Raw genomic sequence first — 22,584 nt, 5'->3', positions numbered from 1 at the left:
TGATTGGCTGTAGTCCTGTAGGAGAAGGCCCTGAGTGCCTGTGTTGGAGATAACAGGCTGTTTACTCTCCTGCATGAGGGCCAACACACCATGTCATTTCTGCTGTTTGCCCAAGGTAACTTTACTGATAGTTTGGAGATAGGTTTTCTGTGTTGCATGAAGGAAGATTTTACAAATTATTAGGGAAAGCTTCTGGCATTGAATTTGACCATAAACGTTCTGCCTGGAGTGCACATGAAAATGATGCCTTGAAAATTTCACACCGATTGGTCAAAATATCACATTTCTTTTTGACACGTGTGATACCTTTTCAGTGGTATGTGCCCCAGATAACAAAAAAAAAAAAAAGCACTCAAAGTGAGCTGTTTGGAAACTGTTGCCATTCCCAAACATTATTCCAGACGTAGTGCCAAATGTTAACCGTGTTAGAGCAATATTGAGGTTGCTGCATTGTTTGCATTGTTTAGGGGTTATAAATGAGGCCCATAAAGGTCAGTGTGTCGCTATTTTCACTGCATATTACATGATTTATGTGGCCTAAATATTTTAATTGTTATCTTGCACATTACTATGAATGAGGCTTTGCTCTATTTTTAATTTCTGTCCCCGGTAACATTGCGATTTGCTGCAGGATTGTCTGTATCATTGGAGCTGACACTTTGAAGCATCCCTTGAAACCAGAGCAAAATGTTTTGCTGGTCATATCCTTTAAACATCTGTCATGTTGATGTTTACCATAGTCTGTATTCCTTCCAATTACTGGGACGTTGGACCGTTTTACAGAACCCATATAGAGTGTATGCCACGCCTGGTCACAGTTCAGGGGACTTTGCGTAATTAACTACTGTCTGCAGGCCACTTCCCACTGTGGTCCTTTAATAAAGGCACACAGTGGATGTCATCCCATCCACAGCTATCTCTGTCGGTTATGTGCTGAGGGCCAAATCAAGTTGACTCCATCACCTCTATTATCTCCAAAACCTGTGGTTTGCTTGTAAATAAAAGCAGAAAGTTTTTTTTGTTGTTGTTGTTGTTGTTAGTTTATTGTCATCACAGCCTAAAAAGTTTTAAAATACGACTGCTCCGTTTCAAGATTGCTGAAGTACAGACACAGCTGACATGTCTGACATCTAGGAGAGCAACCATCAGAAGGTTTCTGTGAGCGCAAGCAGCTGTGCTTCCCAGAAGCAGAGGCTTTTCCTTTATCAAAGACAGAATGGCTCCGTTTAGCCCTGCTCAGCTCTGTACACACACTGAGAAATGGGAGCCGTAGTGAGCTTTATCAGTGAAATGTAATGAACTCTCTGCAAGTTAGGAGTATTAGAATCACCCCTGTCCAACATTTCAGGATCATTATCCTCTGTTTGCAGCTCTTGCAGCTATTCATTTGGACAGACCTCTTAATTACTAAGATGGTTCAAGGATTTATGTGAGCTTTCCTAATAATTTGCAGTTTCTGACATTTCCCCCTAATACGCCATTGTAAAATATGATCCCACTCAGGGATTTTCACTAATTATATTAAGTTGTCTTTTTTTAACTAAATGTTTTATTCACCGAATTACAATGATGTCATCCATAATGCGTGTTAATTATTCATCGTAATCACCCTGAAACAGAGCTCAGAATTATATCAAGAATTCTGACCGCATTAACAGTAAATTTTGCCTTAATTATGTTGATTATGTTCAATTAATATCCCAGTGAAAACAAAGGGTAAAGGACTTGACTGTGTGCAGAGATTTTTTTTTTCCCTTAAATGCACATTCTTAATGAAATTAAATTCAAAGCTGTCATTAATCAGTGCACATATCACTCGGCACCACAGACTGTGTTCATTAATGAAGTAAAGTTGTTGAAGGACAAGTCATGCTTGAAACTTTGCATAATTAAATTACTGCTCACTGTAGTCTTACATTTACTTTGAATAGTCTCCAGAGTACTGAAGAATACCCATACTTTTGCCAACTTGAGAGTTGTTTGGTATGGAACTGCAAATGTACTAAATGGGGGGAAAAAAAAGGCATACACGTTCCCATTAATATTTCTCAAAGTATCCCATTGGTGATGGATTAAAAGGCATGATAATTAACTCCATTTATATCCCAAAGAGGCAAACATGGCAGTTGCATCCAACAACAGCACCATCATTATGAAAAGCAAAAATAAAGCTAGATAACTAAATGAAGCTGGGATTTAAACAGATATCCAGTTGTATCCCAACTTGTGTACGTGGGCGGGTGGATGAGGGGGGAGGAGGGGAGGGGAGAGAGATTTTGAGGTTATTCAGTGTGGTTAACATTAAATTAATTAGTACTAATCGTTAAATTTTAATTTGCAGATGGTGTTCTCAAATGTGTGCATGATGTTGATCAGCAGTGATCCTTTCTCCGTAGCTTTAGCTGCATCTGTCATGTCGCTCATAAGTCAGCTGTGAACAAGGTATACTGTGGATGCAAAGCTAATTTACAAAGATACCCAGAGGAATAAGCTTTATAATCAACACGATCATGGAATTTGTGAAGGCATGTTAATGAATGGCAAGCAAGATGCTGCTGGATGAAGGATAATTGATGGTGGTTAGAAATGATAGAGGAACCTCAATCGCTGTCATTACAAATAGTATCTTTGTTTTTATATGTATTGTAAAGTCATTGCATATTAAATAGTATCTCCTGTTTTGTGCTACACTGCAGATTAGGCGTATTATTCATATTAATGTCCTGTTGGAATGTAGTGAGCACAGACCTTGATACAGCTGTTCAGATATCATTTGGCAGGGCATTGTGCAGAGACCCTTTTTTTCTTTTGCATGGTGCAATTTGTAATTTCACCTGCATTGCTGAGCTCTAATGACCACTTCAAATCCATTACAGTTTTATCAAGGTCTCTCTGATGAGTGACTGAAATGTGCAAAGCTCTCGGAAGCAGGAGGGGTCTCGTAGTGGCTGTGCTGCTGCGGTCTGAGTGTGTGATGTCACCTGCCATGAACCACTGCAGAGATGCTAATTCAATAAAAGCAGGGTGTGTGGGCTAGCACGACAGTTACTGTCAATAGCACAGGAAATGCTCTCAATCTTTTGGACTGCGCATGGTGCTCAGTAAAAGCAGGATAGAAACTGAGGTATAGAAATAGACTTAATGCATCTCCAGCATATTTTTTAGCACAGAATCCATGAAAGTCTCCACTGATTAGTCTTGAACTATTGCACTCTGTACTGCTAATGGTGCAGAGTTTTGAGGCCTATTTAAATTCATTCTGAATCCTTGAAAGCCAAGACTGTCATCTTGGATAGCAGATGGTGAAAAATATTATCACCTCATACCAATTTCTGGTGAGCCATAGAGGTTATGCAGTAAACAATAAGTGCTGCCTAGTACGGAGAAAGCAGGCGGACAGAATGAAAGCCCATAGACATAATATATTATAGTATGATATATATGGTAAAAATAATTTATTGCTTTCTAACTGACAGCCTTACGCTTCCTACATATGGAGCAATACTCCACAGAATCTGTATATAGGAAGTACTTGTGCTATATCGGTCTTTTCTATCAAAGTACATGAATGTGTTTTGAGTTTGCAGGTGAAGTTTGGACAAATACAGACACTGCTGCACGGCAAATACAGGCCTTATTGCTTTCCAGGAATATATAAGGAGGGTTCCCATTGCAATTTCAAAAGTAGTTTACTGGAGCTAAAACAAACAAAGCCAAGAAGTCTCTTCAAAATGAAATCAACATCACAGCTCTAATTGTTCTGCTATTTTGGTATTTTTTGTTTGTGAGCATATTTGCTTTTAGTGCTGCAATCAAGGAGCCTTCCTTTTTAAACATAGCTCCATTTAGCAATCAGGCTCACGCAATCTCGCCACATTCTTAGTTTGATCACAACTATTTAGCAGACCACCTGGTTCAGAAAGCTGAGGTTGGCATTAATAAGGCTCCCACTTTATCTGATTATCATGACATAGTTGCAGATACAGTGCTCATATTGTACTAACACAGGCACAAAACAAGTAAACACAAAATAAGTTTCATTTTTTTTCTTTCCATAACGCAGAATTCTTCCTGGAGTTGCTGGAGAACACGGAGAGGTCCCTGAATGAGATGTTTGTCAGGACTTACGGCAAGCCTTACATGCAGAACTCGGAAGTCTTTCAGAACCTCTTTGCCGAGCTGAAGCGCTATTACACAGGAGGGAATGTTAACCTGGAGGAAATGCTCAATGACTTTTGGTCGCGGCTGCTGGAGCGTATGTTCACGCTGCTCAACTCCCAGTACATCATCACTGAGGACTATCTGGAGTGTATCAGTAAGTACACCGACCAGCTCAAGCCTTTTGGAGATGTGCCCAGGAAGCTCAAGGCTCAGGTTACCCGGGCATTCATCGCTGCACGCACGTTTGTCCAAGGGCTTTCTGTTGGCCGGGAGGTGGCTCACAGAGTGTCTAAGGTAAAATTGCTCTTCTGTTCATTAAAAATCAAATTGACCAGCTAATAGAGTCTAATTGGACCAAATATTATTAAATTCTGAACTGAGGAGGCACCACATATTAGTTCCTTGTTTCTGTCCAATATTACAGACCCCAAAACAAACCCCTGTCATTTTACTTGCAGCTACTGTTGGAAAATATTCAGCACACGAGTCAGATGAGAAACTAAATAATATCCAAAATTATTTTCAACAAACCCAGGATCTCGATTAGTCTTTCTGCTGTAGGTTTACATTCTTGTTCACCATAAACAAGTTCCTGCCTGATATTCTCTCTTCTCCTGGTGCATGTCTGCAGGCAATCGGGCTCGAGGTTGGTCTTATGCTGTAGGTGCTGTCTAGTAAACAATCGTGACGGATATGTGGATGGCCCAGGAGGAATACCCAGACAATGAAAGGGGAAACACAAACATAGAAAAAAAAAAGAAAAATCTGCCATCAGTGTTTGTATCTCTATCACGTAATATTTGTTAACCCAGTATACAGAAGCCATTAATCATGCTGTGGCCTTATAATCATGCTGTGGCCTTAGTATTCTGTTTGATGTGATGTAATCTTAATGCAGCTTCTGCACTATATCATAGTGCCCTGGGAGTGTGTGTAGTTTTGATCATGTACAAAGTAAGATTAAAGGAAAAGCACCAGTCTAAGGCTTGGAGTTAGTCACACTCAACAACAGCAGGGCTGTTTCTCGATGTCTTCTTCTAAGGTTGCGAGGAATCTAGATAAACCCTTAACAGCAATTCCCTAGCCTCCCTGGTTTCCCTTCCCCGCTGTATAGATATCTGTTAAACGGGACTATCATCACTATTATAAATAGATCTGCTATATTGTGTATAAACTGAAGCTTATAAAGAGAGAGTGGATCCTCAATAATCAAAAAATAAAATAGTCTCCAAATGACTGTGAAGTGTTATTCTCTATAATAAGTGCCATCTCCATTTCCTGGTCATCCAGCTCTGGTTTCCTACCACTGTGAACTCTTTGAACTTTTTTAAGCATGTTCCCTGCACTCTCTGTGTGTATCAGGTGCCCCATTTCCAGTAGCGGTGGTGAGGTTAGTTTATGAGCAGCCGCCCAGGATGTGTTGTTAGTACGCGTTAAGTAAGTCACACTCTCGGCTCCACGTTATCCTGCATGTCCTAGACTCACCTCTGACATTTCAGAGGGACCCGAGACACAGGTCATGTGTCTGGGGCTGCAGCCCTTTGATCCCCAGGGTTTAAACTCATCATCGGGGATTGGGTATAAGCATAATGGAATAAGACACCCGGTGAGAGGTGTCTATGGCAGAGCCCCTGTGAGATGTGACATCCATGCTTATTGCTGCCAGGGTGTTTATTGAATTACAGTAGTCTCGCTGTAGTACATCATGTCTTTTCACAGCTTAGGAGACACAACACAACACCAGGAGCTCTGAGGAAGCACGGACACATGTTTGGAGCCTCCATCTCCTCACAAACAAAGCCTGCGCTTATTCCAGACCATTAAGCGAACACTGATTCTGCTTCCCTTTGGCTGAAGTGATGGAAGGCTCACAAAGGTTTATCCGATTATCTTCGGACCCTGTCTGAGTTCTCATTCTGTAAGAAAAATGTTAATGTTTAAATGCAGTAAGACAGCAATGTATTCGACAGGAACACAGCTGCAGATGCTCCACCAAGGTAGTGCTCTGTTTCCATTGAAGTAGTGCTCATCAAGGAAGGACTGCATTAGGGAATGCCACCTGAGACTTGGAAAATGAAGCAGTTAATATGATATTGCACTAAAATGTGCACGGCTATAACATGTTTCCAATTAGCTGATTACAAATTAACATAGAGCCTTACTGATATTCTGTATTGTCGGTATCTTCTCTAGTCAGTCTCTGCTGTAGAATGAAACACGCTGCCATTTTTATTTTTATACAAGAAAATGAATGCAGTGTGCCACATGAAATGACACTGATGGTATTAGTTGGGGTAGTAAAGTGCTATTGGTTTCATCTGTTCTTATTTTGAAACCCATTGTATATTCATAGCTCAGGCTGTGTGAAGAAAGGTGGAGGCACTATTCTGCATTCATACAGAGTTGCCATAAACCTTAATCAGAGCACAGAGAAAAATGAATTATTAAGTGACATTTAAGACCAAAGTGGAGCTAAGTACATTTGATAATGACGGAATTTTTTAAAAATGTGACATGTCATTTCAGATAAGAGATTATTTCTCTCTTGACCATGACTTCACAGAAAATAAATTGTGGCCTTTTTGATTGCTTTTCTCCCCATGCCATATAAAATGTATTGCAAATAGATTCCTGTCCATTCTGTAATGCCGCCCCGCACTTTTGTCAGGCCTGATTGATGTTGGCAGTGGCATTTTATAAATAATCAGTATCAAGTCATATGACAAGTCAAGCCAGTGGTCTGCAAGTTGATGTGGAGGGATTGTCTGTTTGTCGAGGGAGATCTATTTGATCCTATCTTGTAACCTGTCTCAGTGGGGGTAGATGATGGCTCCTCTCCTCTCTTGACGATACTTACTGGTGGGCTGAGAAAGAGGCAGGGGGTCCAGGCACATCAAGCATTAACACAGTCAGAAACCACTCAGAACAGAAACTTCCAGCAGAGCTTAAGCTTCCGTCTGTCCTTACTTATACAGTCTCTGGGTACTTTTCATAGTTTAGGCTTGAACATGACAACTTGCTTTCCCTATCTGTCTTTCATCTCCGTCTCAGTTGAATTTTGCAAGAAGTTCACAAGCTGGTTCTGAGGCTCACCTAACAAGACACACTCTATTTGTTCTCAAGTCGCAGTGGGGATACGCTTTCTTATTTTGCAGCTGATAATGATGACTAAATCTAAGGAGATATTCTAAAAGTTTTACGGACAGCAGTGGGGCAACTTCTCAGTGCTAGGAAAATCATGTACAGTACCCAGAATATTCACTGCAAGTAGTCATGAAAACAGCAGCGCACTTTGTGTCATCATAATGAGTTTTGAATATGACAAAATTTGAATTTAATTGAAATTATGGCGCTGCAGCTATTAATGTGGGCTAGCTGTATATTATCACACAGATTTTTTTTACATAGTTGAAGTAAGAGACTTCCCTCCAACTTTGAAAAGCTAATTATTTATCCAGAAAATTTTTCAGTTATTGAACTTTCTAGTTCTACTTCTTTCTGTCCTACAACCTTACAGCCCAGTCACACAGGATGCATTTTAGCTGCAAAAAGTGGTGTTTTCTTGTTGGTTTCAATGTGGGTAAAGCTTTTTGCTGGCTGCTTTTGTGTTTCTGGGTGCTTTGTGTTTTTCCTTCAATGCCCCAAATTGAAAAAAAGTTCCCTTTACAGCTGAGAGGCATGCTATGTCACTGGCATTTTTTCTCTGCTGTCCAATTTGATCAATACAGAAAGACTTGTGCAGTGATTCTTATATTCATTAAATGTGGAGGATGACCCGGAGCTTTATATCTTAACTAACTGGAGTTGCCACAGTATCAACAGAAACCAGAAAACCCGCAGGCAAATTAGTGCCGCGCTTGAAATTTCTGTAAAAATTTTATTGTGAATTTTTATTGCTTGGAATATTTATAAAACTTAGCCAAGTGGTGTTATTTGCACTCAAGCTAGCACTAAATACACATCTTGCTGTGTGATTGACAGCTCATTATCACCTTATTCTGTGGTTGCCTAGCAACAAACACACTCACTGATCAGTGTGTGATCAAGCCCATAGGCGTCCACTGGAACACTGAAAAGTCTATGTTTGCTCACTTTGCCGTAATGGAGGTGCCATTATTTTCCTGAGATTTTTAAATGTCTACTCAACTCATTCTCTGCCTGGCTCAGTTGGTTTGAAAATTTTGCATCTTTAATTTATCAAGAGAATGGTCTGACGCACTTGAACATATTTACATAAGCAAAGAAAGTTATAGGAATGGCTTCTCTGCAGGATCTGGAGAGATGGTAACAAAAAAAAAAAAAAAAGCTGAGACTATCTGCCTGTGTCGGTGCTGGGAGAACAGAAAAAACCATTAGCTTTACCCAAGAGCTCTGGCCTCAGACATCTTGACAGGGCTTCAGAGCACAACAAACGTGGGCAGGTTCTGCGAGCCTTTTTGTTTAGAGATACTACCACTGAGGGTTTTCTGTGGTTGCTGCAACATGACCCAAAAAACACCAAAAAATGATTAGAATAATACAAATATAAATACAAATATAAACAATAAGAACAATAATAAATCGATGTTTTCTGTTTTCTGAAGCCACTACGGAATGACAGTGTCAGTGATTTCTGATTAAGGCGAGTCCATTTGATAACATCAGCTGTTAGAGTCATGTTCAGAGCCGCTGTTTGTCTGCCTTCACTTATAACCTGCTGCTCTCTGTCGGTGGGTAATCAAGTGCTTTGGAAACTGTTTGATGAAAGCAGCTTGGCCAGGCCATGCACTCAACCCTCTATTTGCTAAGAAGAGTCAAGAAGAGTTAAAATTGCTGTTGTTGTTGCCTGTTGTTTTACACTACACATCCTAAAAGCACACAATCACTGAATCAAAGGTGTTTCTCTGTGAATGTATACAAGTATGGCCTGACAGGAAAGACAAAGAAAACTATACACACATATGTAGGTCAAAAAATAGCCTGTCACAGGGTCATGAGAATCTGTTTCACTCATCTATCTCACTAAATCTAACCCAATCACAACTTAAATTTGAAAAATAATAAAATAAAATATTTAAAAAGTGTCATAATCAGCCTGTGGTGATATTGGATTTATAGAGAAGCATGACCTTAAACTAATGCTGCACTTAAGAGCTGTTGCAAATAAATTAATTACTACAGTATGTGCAATAAATGGAGCTGCAAAAATGTGAATTTCCTGGGATAACTGAATTGCTGAGATATCATTTTTGGGGGGCAAAGACCACGGAAGCCGTGTCAACAACTGATGGGTAAAATGATTTATTACGTTATTGTTGGATAAACGTATTGCAACTTTTGGCTTGTACATTAATCAAAACATGGACAACCATGTAACATTTTAGTTACATGATCCAGTTTGTTATTATTTCTGACCAGAAACATTTGACTGTGCTTTAATGCGTATGTGTGACCTTTTTGAAACAGGAAATTGTAGCATAAGTGAGCCAGGATGCACTTTCAAAATAAAAAAGAAAAAACATATGTAATTATGCTTCTCAAGTTATCTCATAAAATGTTTAAGGATGTTCTGAATTCCTAAACTATATTTTGTGCATCATTTAACAAATAAACAAATGTCAGCTTCAAAAGCCATTTATTTAATACAGTATATCATATACACTGTTTTTCTTCAGGTTGGACAGCCAGTTTCTAATTGCCAGTTTCTCTTTATGTTTTGGCACACATAAGAGACATTTCATGTGGTTCGATGAATCTTCAACTCCAGCAAAAGCAGACATGTTTTTTTTATATGGCCACAGGTGCTCATCGTCCTCGCCATCTGTAGCAGGTGGGACTGAGGCGGCATCGCTGCTGGAAGGCCGCCATCTTGCTACCCCGGATCAATCGCTATTGACAGCTACTTAGCAGCACTGTTGTGTAATATTGGAGACGCTGGCAGGACCCTTCAGTCGCCAAAACAACTGCCTGGTTACTGTGCTGCCTGTTGGCCAAATGCATCAATGCGTCTCTCATTTTCAAGATTTTAGTTTGTAGCGAGTAACGAAGATGTTCAGGGAAAATGTATCGGAGTGAAAGGACTTACTGTGAAAATGTAGTGATATAAAAGTGAAAGCTGTCAGGAATATAAATGCTCAAATAAAGTACGAAATACCAACAAAATACAGTAATAAAGTATTTTTACTTTGTTACTTTACAGCTCTGAAAACAGCCAATTAAATTTACAGTTTGCTTACTGCCTACCTTGTTCCCCCATCAATCACACTACTGAGATTTTGCCCAGCATATCTGTCATAAGGCAGACAGAAGTAGAAGTGCATAATGGAAGTACAAGTTGACTGATTTAAGACAGTTTCAATTCTGCTACTTCTGCTGTGACTAATAGCAAACCAAAATCAAGTGTAAAGAGGATAAAATACAGCACCTGCTTCATTACCTCTGTATCTATCTAGCTGATAAAGCAAAATGACACATTCAAGGCCCATTAGGACTGATTTCACCAGACAACATGTATTTCAGAGTAGTCTTTGTGCCCAAATGTTGATACTACCAAATTATTCACCAGCTGAAAAGGTTTGACTAGAGGACTGGAACTGTGTTGACAATTTTGTTTGTGCTTGTCTGCTTTCTCCAGCAGTATATATTCACCGTTTTTTAAGTAGTACCCTTTTTGCACTCAGACAACTTTTTTTCAACACTCTGAAATTGAGCATAATCCCACTACAATTCTGTAGTGCTCAAGAAAGACAGTGCTATAGTATAGTAATTTTAGTCCCCTCTTTTTGAATACGGTGTTTGCCTTCTCAAACAGCTGTTATTCCTGTTGACTGAGAATTTTCTACATCACAAATATCCCACTGGATAACTTAAGGCTTATTATGAAAATTTGACAAAAACACTGGAATGTGGCCCTCTCTCAATTTTACATGATGTTAAATTATAGTGGATATGTGTGGTTACTGGAGAATATAAGATGTCAGAGAAGTCATTGCCAGACTTATTGATTTAGAGAGATATTATCCAGGTGCTAGTAACTGCTCTGTCATCCTGTGCTCCCTGCAGGTAAGCAGCACTCCGGCGTGTATCCGAGCGCTGACCAAGATGCTATACTGCCCCTTCTGCCAGGGCATGCCAGCAGTTAAACCCTGTAAGAACTACTGCCTGAATGTCATGAAGGGCTGCCTGGCCAATCAAGCTGACCTGGATCCAGAGTGGAACCAGTATATTGGTAAGACCAGGACTTTAAAAGCGTAACTCCTGCCATTTTCCACCTGGACTCTATTTTTCCATCATTTTCCACAATACCGAGTGATTCAGACTAAGATTGGTATGATGGAAAAAGCTTGGGAAATAGGGTGCAGGTCAAAAATGAATGGAGCCCGCGCTTCAAGTCTGCGATGATGCACAAATGAGTGCATTACACTGTCGAGTTTGTTGTGCTATTTTTAGAAAGTCGTAGCTGGGTGATGTCTTGGTTGGTGTTGTAGTCGGTCTCATATTCTGACAGCATCACTTTCATTGACACACTTTGGGCCCCGAGATAAGAAGGTGCTTTATTTGTCATTCTTCTGTCGACAATTTCCTGGATGAAAAGGCTTTATTCATGGGATTCTGCACTCCTGCTGTGCTAAATGGGGACTTGGAATAGGGCAGTAATGCACTGCGGGGAGTGTCAAGCTCTGTGAGGAGCAGTTCAACGGGAGCTTGTTCAGCTCAGAGAGAAAGATTACAAAAATTAATCTAACATTTATGTATTAATTTATTATTTAGTTGAATGTCTAATAGAGATTATTCTTGCTTTCATTTAGATAGGCTGGTTCTTTTGGTGGCTGGCCTATTTCAGTATATAGCGTATAACATGGACACCACATGTAATGTTTGTGCCTGTATAAAGAAAATATGATGCATCTGTTTTTTTTTTCAGAATTTGGGAGCTATAAACATAAATATGACACTATGATGTATTTACGCAGGGAAAATTTACAGCATGCAGTGGAAGTGCACGGTGTAAGGGATCACAGAGGAGGGGGGAGGGGTTTTCAATTTAAACAAAGATGTACGTGTGAAAAAATGTGACACCCACTCATGAAAATCCATAAAGGCAGAGGCGGTTACCAACTCTGAGTCATCTCAAGACTTTTCCTGAAAAAAAAAAAAATTCAATGCCTTTGAGGTTATCATCATTTATATGTCATTTTGCAATTAAACCTTTCATTTGCGAGGGATAAGGCATGGTGAGGTGTCAGTTAAATGCTCATGATGAACAATGTTGACACAAAAAGCAGGAGCTTCCCTCCGCTGAAATCAGTGTTTGTTATTCTGCTTATACCGTAGCCACATGGCGAAGACTGGCTGTGCTATTTGGATATTTTTTCTAGTTATTTAATCCTTTCACAGCTACTATAACAACTTCCTGTCCTGCTGATTTACCCTGCTAAGCTGCAGATGAGGTCATGTAAGTGAGCCAAATTGGACATTTTGAACAAATATCGCACTCACAAATGCAGATAGTCTATGTTTTGCTGTCCCTATCTTGCTGCAAAAGAGGTACACTGATCTATCTAGATTTGGCTACTTCTGTCGAGAGCTTCCCATATATGTTTTCAAAGCCAGATATGTCGTCTCAGTGCCAGAGCAGCTGGTGTGTGCGAGGATTTTCTCAGTGTCAACGTGAAGACAAAAGTTGGTCTTATTTTCAAGGACTGCTGCATTTATCAGGCTTGATCATTTGCTTGGGTATTTTCAAGGCATCCTGTGAACCCATTTATTTAAATCAGCGCAAGCCAGTGTGTGGTGAAATGAAATGCCCAAACCTTGCATGTAGATAAATTGGAGACAGTGATCCACCAGGTTTGCTGCAGGTGTTAATCACAAAAAAGGAAACCCTCCAGCCGGTCAGAATAATGTATTCTCTCAGTCCTTGGCACAACGAATAGAAATGATGGGATTACAACAGTAAAGCAATGTAGAGTGACACAGAGCACAAAACGTGACCAATTAAAATGAGGTTCACATGGATTACTTTTTTTTTTGGGCAATTCTTAGTTAAGGCTGACGACATCGCAGTAACATGTTTCATTAAAGTTTGTAAAATGGCTATCTTTCTTATTCATCAAGTTCTCAATTTACTCTGTCATATTTGATGTTTCCCAGCGCCCAGGGCTATGTTGGACAGTTGTGATGTGTTCTGTGTGTTGACCTACATCATTTAATGTTTAATGTCTGTTTAAAATTCAAAAAAAATCAGTCAGTATGAGATAAAACTGAATATGAGAGTGGCTAAATACATGCCTGGCCTACTGCCTTCAAAATCCTGCCTCTCATGTAAGCTAAATAGATGAGATGACATTTAAGTTTTTAGGGATTTTTTTTTCCTTCCCCGAGAAAGAGGGTTCATTCATGTTTCCACCTTTGCGCATACCTTCCTCGCTTCTTGCATTTGATTCTATTTGATTTGCATTTGTGCATTTGGCCCCGTGCATTTTAATGCCTAAATGTCTGAAATGTCATGTCTCAAAGGTAAGAGCTGCCATCGCTGCCGTGCTCACAATCTCTCAACCACTTCAGCTTTGGTGTAGAATCATTGTGTGAACATTTATACAGGCCCGTTGTGTTTTAATTAAGTGACGCGTCATAATGCGAGCCCCTCCCAGGCTTGTGATGTGTTATGACAAGAGCACATGACCTTTCTAAACAGGCAGGAACTTTATGATTAAAACCTGGTTTAGTCGAGAATTGGCTCCCCGTTTCCCTGGTGCACAAAAAAGTTCATTCCTGTACGATGTTTGACCACATTATTGGTACCATCCCGTCACCATTGCGCTACACTCACCATCCTTCAGATTGATTCATAATGGATTATTCAACAATACTTAGGTGCTAGACTAATTTTCCAATTTAATTCACTTGGAAGCTTAGCCCAGCCAATTAGCAATACAGAATGTCAATGTGTCAGCATGTCCGATAGTTGAATGAAGATGCTGGTGTGTGGCTGCTTTGCTCACTCGTGACCTGGACACTGAGTTATTCATTGAACCAGCCATGTATTACACACTGCACCAAAGTCAGGGGAAGCAAAATATGGTCCACATGATGCCTGTAAATGGTTTTCCACCCTGTACAATGCATTGCCTTCTGCGGTGTAAAAACCTCAGACATGATGAAAAACTTGAAAAATGGTCCTTGCACCTCCATCACTACATGATCAGTTTTCCGACAGAGTGTCTGCTGTAGCTTTTGGGATATTCATTAATTGTAAAATCCTTGAATTTGACAACTTTGCATTTCTGGCATTAATCCAAGGGCAACTCTTAACTCCGTCTTCATCAAAATTCTCATCAATTGCATTGCTGTTCCTTGGTGTAGATTAAATGCCATTTCTGTGTCTGTTGGGTCTCTGACATTTCATGCTCATTATAGAATGAAAGATTTTCAATTAGCTCAAGATCTAACCACAAAAAGATATTGACTTCGGTCTCGGCTGTTAAATTGTCAGTAAAACCCTTTTTACGTTCAGCAGATTAGTGTAATGTCTACTGCCATATAGAATTAGTATGCTGGTAAGATGCATACTTTGAATTTGTAGCTCTCACATAAAACAGTAAATGATTTTTACTCAGACTTTCCCGTATTCACATTTAGTGTTTTAGTGGCCACCCAAAAATCCAAAAAGATATATCAGTTGCTTTGACCAGGATTGAGAAGCGAGTGGCTTTAGCGCTCAGGGAAAAATTGGACTCAAATGCCTGGGAGTCTGACACAGAGCCGGCACAGACTTTAAGCTAAGATATTCATCTTGATTCCTGTGGCATCCATTCAGACCAACATCATATGCTTGCTCCACTGACCAGAGAAGACAAGATATTGGGGAGGTGAAAACTAATTCAACCAATGAGCGAGAAATCCTTTACAGCTGGAGGCTGTGCCCCTGATAGCAACGATTTTTCCTTCAGCACCTCCTCACTGCACCACTCCACTCACAGGAAATAGCACTGCCTGGTTTAATGAATTCGAACTTGTGGCAGAACTTGAACAAAAAACTCACCAGCTCGCATTAACCAACGCCTGACCTTCATTTATCCGTGATGTGAGTGTGAGCAAGGGAGGGATTGTTGTGGCACTGCCAAAGGCGAGCTAAAACAGATGTGTGCATCAGCTGCACCGGCACACTCCTTAGAAATACAAAATGTTTCCCAGCATCATTTCAGAATATTTATTTGCCAATTATCTGCTTCTGTTACTGCACACTCAAAGATGCGAGAAGAGAAACAGTGTAAGGTTCACATTATATAAGGTTTTGTCTCGGTGCGCCGGTCTATCTTTGAAATGAATTAATTGTTCTATATTTAAATGGGTATTAAGCTTGGCAGATGTATAGTAAGTTGTGAAAAAATGTGTCATCTTGAATTAGGTTCATTCCTCCACTTTTGCACATGTGATACATGCATGATGTCGGTGTTATTACTGAAGAGACCTTTTAAGCACCCACCACCAGCAGTCTCAAATTAAATGTCCTTGAGATGCTCGCTCGCTGTAATTTATATCCAAGAACAAAATTTGGTTTATTTCTGCGTCAGATGTGAGGGCCAGCGAGTCATTGCTTTCCTTTGCCCTTGGCAAGAAACAAATCGGCCACGCAAATTAAATGTGACCGAAATATTTAACTTATAACAAAAGGTGATCATAAGCGCCGGGGATCACACCTGCGATCCCGTGCTTCAAGGTCCAATGTCTGACTTAAATAAGTGTGTCTCATATTGTTCCTGCAGATTCAAAAGGCAAGGTGTTATTCCTGGAATCGATAACGCTTCAGTTTCAGGGGGCCATCTCATTATTAATGTTAGCATGGAAAAAGGCATTCACTATAGAAAGCTCTGCCTTAGCTAGAATTACTAAACAGTCGATAATGAGAACACCAAAGTAGGAGATGCCAGATTGATTAGTGGGGACTCGCGAGTGTTTTGTGCTTTTATCATTTCACAAATGCCTATTGTTTTTAGAAACATAAAAATACACATGCCTATAATGTGTATCTGTTTATTGTACATTGATTCTTTAATTAATTAATTAATTAATTTATTTATTTATTTTGTTTTGTTTTGTTTTACTGGTATCTATAGAATAAAACATAGTATAAATCATAGATTAAATGAGCTCCACTGAGTAGCCAGTCTCTAATCCTTTTACTCCCACCGGAGGAGAAATCCTTGTTGACCTAGTCTGCTCATGAAAACAAGAATTATACACTGCATAGATGATGTAAACAAGTGCCAAGTTTTTTTTTTTTTTTTCAAGCAGTATTTTTGAAATAAATTCACGGCAGATATCTGAACTGCGTGCAGGAATTAATTTTCATTAGGTGCCACGTTGTATGCTCTGCTTATCATTTAAACATGTAAGGGAAAAAAGGCATTCCGTGATTTTAGGTGGAGATAGATGAGATTAAGAGATGGATTAGATTTAATTAGATGAATTAGCTGAAGCATTGCGCTCCTGATGAACAGCTGTCAGTCTGCTCACCCACACCTGAGCTCTCTACACCAAACATAATCAGGCCCCACACAGCAAGCCCTCAGGGATTCATCCGCTTTACGGCTTCTACATAAATCACTGGATGGATGTGCGGAGCTGGTTGCTTAAACTATGTTTACTTGTCTTTCAGGTGTTTAAAACTATTCTGGTTGGAAAAACATTCTTTTTGTTGAAGAACCTTCTGAAATAGGCTGTTTTTAAACATTTTTGATGATGTTATTTATCAGGCTGTCTCTGTGAATTGATGTCTCCATCCACTTAGGTCGTTTGAACATCAGTCACATGCAGTTGTGATGAATATTGTCCTCTGTAGTTTACACCCCACATGTCATTATCATTTTTTGTGTTGACAGGCAGTTGACACCGGTGATGAGAATCTATTTTCCTTCTTGTACCACTGTGGTGTTCACAGTGAGACTAGTTTTTTTGGCTTATAGTCATCCTAAAGCGAACTGGTTGACTGCGGTGCAGTTTGATTTGCCTTCATGTTGCGTTGCTGTTGCACAGACTGTTATTGTTCTCTCTGGAGAGACGTGTCACCACATTGGAAGTGATCTGCATCGATTCTATCTGCTCATTTCTTTTTAATTAGGTGATTTGTTTCACTTGGTAACTGGAGCCAGCCACAACCTCACAGTTTATGAAAATTCAAGCCAGCAACATATCCTGTACTTTGTGAAAAAATTCCTCATGAATAAAATATGGCCTGAAAAAAAAACCATGTTAATACACCATGAGGGGACTGCCCATGGCTGAAAATTAGACCATACAACTGGACCAAAATATTTTCTCCTCTCCAAGGACACCGAGGGGGGTGGATGGCGACCTTGTTCGCTAATTTTGCGCTTTTACATTTGTTTAAACATTGATATGATTAATCTTACATTCTTGGACTTCAACACAAAGCCAGTTAATGGCATCACCCAGGAGGCGCTGCTGTAAATGCACCAGATATTCTGCTAAGTTATTTCTGTCTTTGTCTTTCATGAAAATAGATTGATCTCCAGTGTTGCTCAGCCATGTGGCCTTGAGACAATTGCTTTAAATTAGACAGCATCTTATTTAACATGCAGTGCAACTGTTTTCCAGCACGAACACATATACTGTAGCCTGTCTTGATGTATCTGTGTCAAAGTCGTTTGCTTGAAACGGACATGGAGCGAGCTGCTTTGACTTCATTGCTACTTTAAAATGATCACTATCTAGCAGGCGTCATGTAAGATCAGGTGTGCTGTATCTGAAACTGTCATGTCTGATTTCTTTGATTATTTGGTCTTTCCTACAGGAGCCTCTATGCTTTGCTCATCCATCATCAGAGAGGTATTAGATGACCTCCAAAGAAGGGGGACAGGGAAAACGAGGAAACAAGGAAAACATCCTTGCAGTGTGATGAGGCATCTAATTATACCTGTGATTGTGCAGTCAGACCCAGATTGGGCATTAGAAAGCCTGAGCCTGAGCTATAGCAGCAGGATCCAGGCAAGCAGCCACAAGTCGGCATGTTGAGCTGGGACCTCTGCAGCCACTACGCTACTACAACTCCCACACCTGGGGGAACAGAAGAATTAATTGATTATGTAGATTCCCTTATATGCCTCATATGACTGGCCATTATTGTCTGCAAATTATATGAGGTCTAATATATGATGTAATGTAGCAAGGAAATGAAGTATCACACCACCTCCAGTGTGCTGCACTCTGTCATCCATTAGTCTAGTCTAATGGAAAACAGTCCAGTGTAGTCCTTCCTGGGTGAGTGAGGTCTGAATTTCCTTCCAGAGGATAGATGTCTTTGAGCAGGGGTGATTTAGCACGGTGCTGTCTAAAAGCCATTTCACCCACACCTCTGGAACCTCAGTTAAATGGATTTATAATGGTTGTTTGCACTGTCTAATCTTTGTGGCCTGTTTTACCACACGTGGACACAAGGTTGAGAAAACACAAATAAGTAATCTTAAATCCTTTGTGATGTGACCGGTGGCAAACATTAATAGAACTAAAAGGAAGTCATTAAGGCTCCCAGCAGTGAAGGAAACTGTGGCTGAAATCTCATGACTGTTAGAAGAAATGACCGTTTTAATGAGGTTGGTATTGCTGGAATGCATTCCAAACACATTAAAGTTTAATTTGTGATGGACTGTTGGCCCATGGCAGTAACATACAACTTTACTTAATTTGTCAACACATATGAAACATATGTGTAATAATACTGGACACTGCGCTTACTAGTCAGGCAGCAGTGGATTAACATTTGGTTCTTGCTCTGTTTTGATGTGCAGTTGCATTTGTGGTGACAACATTAATTCCCATTTTGTTTTATAGTCCTTTGCTAGCCTAATCACTCATACTTACATAAAGATGTGGTTGAGTGGATCTCATTACAGATTCACTACCCACCTGTGTAATTGCAAATGTGCAGAAAGACACAAATTTTACAAAGAGAGAGAAATTATTCTCTCAGTTGTATCTACAGTATGAGCAGCGAGGCTTATCATTGCCTTTGCTCTGAGCTGCTCGCTTGTTGAGCCTGTCCAGATCGCATCTGGGTTTTGTGGTGGTGATGTGCTCCAAATCGTGGCTTTTTACAAAGAGAAAAAAAAATTGTTGACTTGGAGGAAGGATTTTCTTCAACATATTTGTGGGCAAAGTAGTTGAAACACCCCTGTCAGCACCCATGGAATGAAATTCCATGACATCTCCAACCCCATTAGTAATGGGATCCGCTCGTGAATGGCTCATTATTGGATTATGCTGCTTAGTTTCATTAGCAGTGTGCTACAGTATCAGTGCTGCCCCAGCATATGGCTCCTGCAGTGTGTCGAAAGGCATAGACATATTGTCTAGTGCACCTTCATCAGTCCACTCTGAATTTAGACCGTGATAATGGATACAGGCTGGTGATAGGTGGGTCACATCTTTCACGATTTTAAATCATATGCCAACATCACAGTCTCATCATATTTTTGTCATATTGCACAGCAGTGCAAGTCTATAAATTTGGGTCTTACATTTACATTTAAGACAACACTATTGCCACAGCATCCACCTCACATCATACTCTTGTCAAAAGCCATTCTCCAGGTCCAGCTTGCATTAAGTAGGGAAGTTTTCAGATGTCTAATACTATTTCCTGGATTTATTATACTGAACAAGTTAGAAAATTCCTTTCATCTGACTTGCTATACATGTATTTATGGAGTCCCAGCCTGTCCTTTGTAATCCTAGTATCAGTCCTAGGATGTTGAAGGAATATGTTATATGTTGTCCTTCACTGCAGCTGTCCTTAACAAGTCTCAGGAGGCTGGTATTGTAGTTCTGCATTTTCTACATTATTTCTAGCTAATCTACTGTAGCCATGGAGAATCTATGGTGAGCTTGCATGACGTCCTCTGTACAGCAAGAATTTACCATTGTAGCAAAGCCTTTGAATATTTGATGGGAAATTTGATTCTTTCTGGTCTGGAGATGTCGTCTTTATTGTCATCTTTATTGTTGTCTTTCAGTTTAGCTCGCTTTTGTGTTTGCATGTGTGTGTGTATGCACCTGTGTTTATAGTATGTGTATGTTCAAGGACCTTTTTTTATCAGGACAAACCATAACCAAGGGACAATATGCTTTTTCCCTTGCCGTTTTTTCACAGTTTCATATAGCACCATTAGTTGGTTGACTGAACCACAGATGAGCTATGCTTTACAGAATCCAAATTACACTAGAGCCATTTTTCATCCCGTGGATCTCTTCAGAGGCAAAGAGCCATAGATGGGCCTTTTCACTTTCCTTATTTGTCCTTGTCTGCTGGAGGTTGCCGCTGGCTGACATAGCCTGAATTTAAGTGGACATCAATCTCGATAAAATGCCAGGGCACCGAGTAATATTAGCCTGTAGATTTTTCAGCTGATTCACAAGACAATGCAAATGAGGGGGTTGCACGCCACACACTGCAATATTATAACTGTAATATACAATAATATATTTTTTATATAATATTTCAGTGCTGTAGTTTCATTGTCCTTCACTTTTGCATTCAACATCCAGTGAAGTGGAGCTGCCTCCCAGTCATTGTTTTCAGGCCCTCATCTCAAAATAGGACAAGATGGGTCTATTTTGCATGGCTGTGTCGTGTTGATAACAAGATTTCCTCTGGTTGGCTAGCGGCCTATCTCAACACTACAAAAGTGAGGCAGGGAGAATTTGGCTCACAGTGGCAGCCCTGCCACAGTGGACTGGACTTCACGCACCCCTCATAAATGAGAGTCATTAATTCTCCATGTAGGTAGAGTTCTCCACATGCAGTACAGGAGCTCCTCTTCCTCTGGGATAAAGCACTGCCCTGGCCCGACCGCCCAACTCAACCCAATCAGCATCGGCATCTTCCTTTTTCCCTTTTATTTCAGTTTTCTCCCCCCCCCCCCCCCCCCCCCCCTCTCCCTCTCTCTCTCTCTCTCTATCTCTCCATGTGCTCTGTGTGTGTGTTTATTTGGTATTTTCCTCTCTCCCCCGTCTTTCCCCATCCTCTCTCTTTCAGCTGCTGCTAAGACAAAGTTCCTGGCTCTGTTTGTTGAGCTCATCTGATAAGTTGAAGATAAGTCACTATTGTTGGGAGAGATTTCCATCATCTCCGATGCTGGAGGCAGTCTTCTTTTCTCTTATTATGAGATATGGGTTGTTCCCAGTTGGCTTCCTCGACCTGAATTTTCAGTATTTGCACTTGACAGTTTCGAAACTCGTGCTTGTTTTCTGATAATGTTCATGTGTGTGATAAAGACCTACCTGAGGCTGTTGCATGTATTTACATCATAATGACATCAAACAACTGTATGACAATGTCAAATTAGTTAGAGTAGTGGTAGCTGGAGTATTAATTAGAGAATTCTCAAAAAATACATTGTTAAAAATAGAGCATTGGACTCTTGACTGCATTATGTGTCGAGAGACATACAGTATATATTGCACAGTATTGTAACAATTAATCGTCATTATGGCATATCGGTTGCACATGCTGAATTAGAACTAGAAGTGCCGCTTTTAATTTTGCTTTGCCTTCTCAGGTTCATGTGTTATCTTTGACAAGGAGTATGTTGTAGCACAGTTATGTGGGTGGACTGCTACTGGACAAAACCTAAACCTTTTGGCCCCAGATCTCGTAGTCTGCATTATGAAAATCTGAGCAAGCATCTCAGGCTATCTGCAACCCAAAGTGTAAACAAACACAAGTGCTCTTCAAAGGCTCAGCCTTCGACATAATTGGAAAGGAAATGGAGCCAGAGCTGAGCTAATGTTTCTCAGCTCTTTTCCCCTACCATTAGTGATCTCAGGTCCCACAAGACCTAAGCCCAGGACAGTTCTGCTATCAAAGAGGTAAAATGTAATTTGGAATTTTTAAAATATACAGTGCTTTCCCTTTTCCCTTTATAGTCTATGCTGGTATGTTTTTTTTTTTTTTTTTCCAAAGTCTTTAAAGGTTTTTTATATTGTTTCGTTTTTTGTTTGTTTTTTTCCCCCAAAATCTTCAAGGTTCATTTTTGCTGGATGTATAGTTCATTCACAGTATTTCACCTTAAAGTCGGGGGCTGTACTCTGGAATATTTCTGTCATTTGGTGGCTTGGCAGTGAATCATACAACCAAAGTTTACTTCTCCTATGATGGGTGGGGTGGTGGGAACAGCAAGCCAAAATACTTGTATAAGATATTATAAGATACAAGATTAAATATGCTTTTGGGACAGCCATGGAAAAATATGACTATGTAAGTAGTCACTGTTTCCATAGCCTCTAAATGACAGGATGACCTTATTTAGTCGGGAGGTAATTGTAGAGTCATTATGACAGCCTGCTGGTGAGGTCCTGTCCTGGGAGGTCTGTGGATGGAGCAGCTCTTCCTGACAGGCAGCCTGAAGTACTCTTTCCAGACCT

At 40.1% G+C, this 22,584-nt stretch overlaps 1 protein-coding gene across 1 annotated transcript in view; it reads left to right on the top strand.

Moving 5' to 3' along the window:
- LOC115379852 (glypican-6-like) overlaps positions 1-22,584 on the top strand; it is an 86,332-nt gene that overhangs the window by 31,500 nt on the left and 32,248 nt on the right. The window contains exons 3-4 of the mRNA XM_030080782.1: positions 4,064-4,455; positions 11,203-11,368. Of these exons, the coding sequence (XP_029936642.1) occupies positions 4,064-4,455; positions 11,203-11,368 (558 nt within the window). The remainder of the gene's footprint in view (positions 1-4,063; positions 4,456-11,202; positions 11,369-22,584) is intronic.

This window comes from Myripristis murdjan, chromosome 21, assembly GCF_902150065.1.
Source record: "Myripristis murdjan chromosome 21, fMyrMur1.1, whole genome shotgun sequence".
Lineage (NCBI taxonomy): Eukaryota > Metazoa > Chordata > Actinopteri > Holocentriformes > Holocentridae > Myripristis > Myripristis murdjan.
Note: the sequence above shows the minus strand (reverse complement) of the source record. Positions and strands in the feature narration are given on the sequence as shown.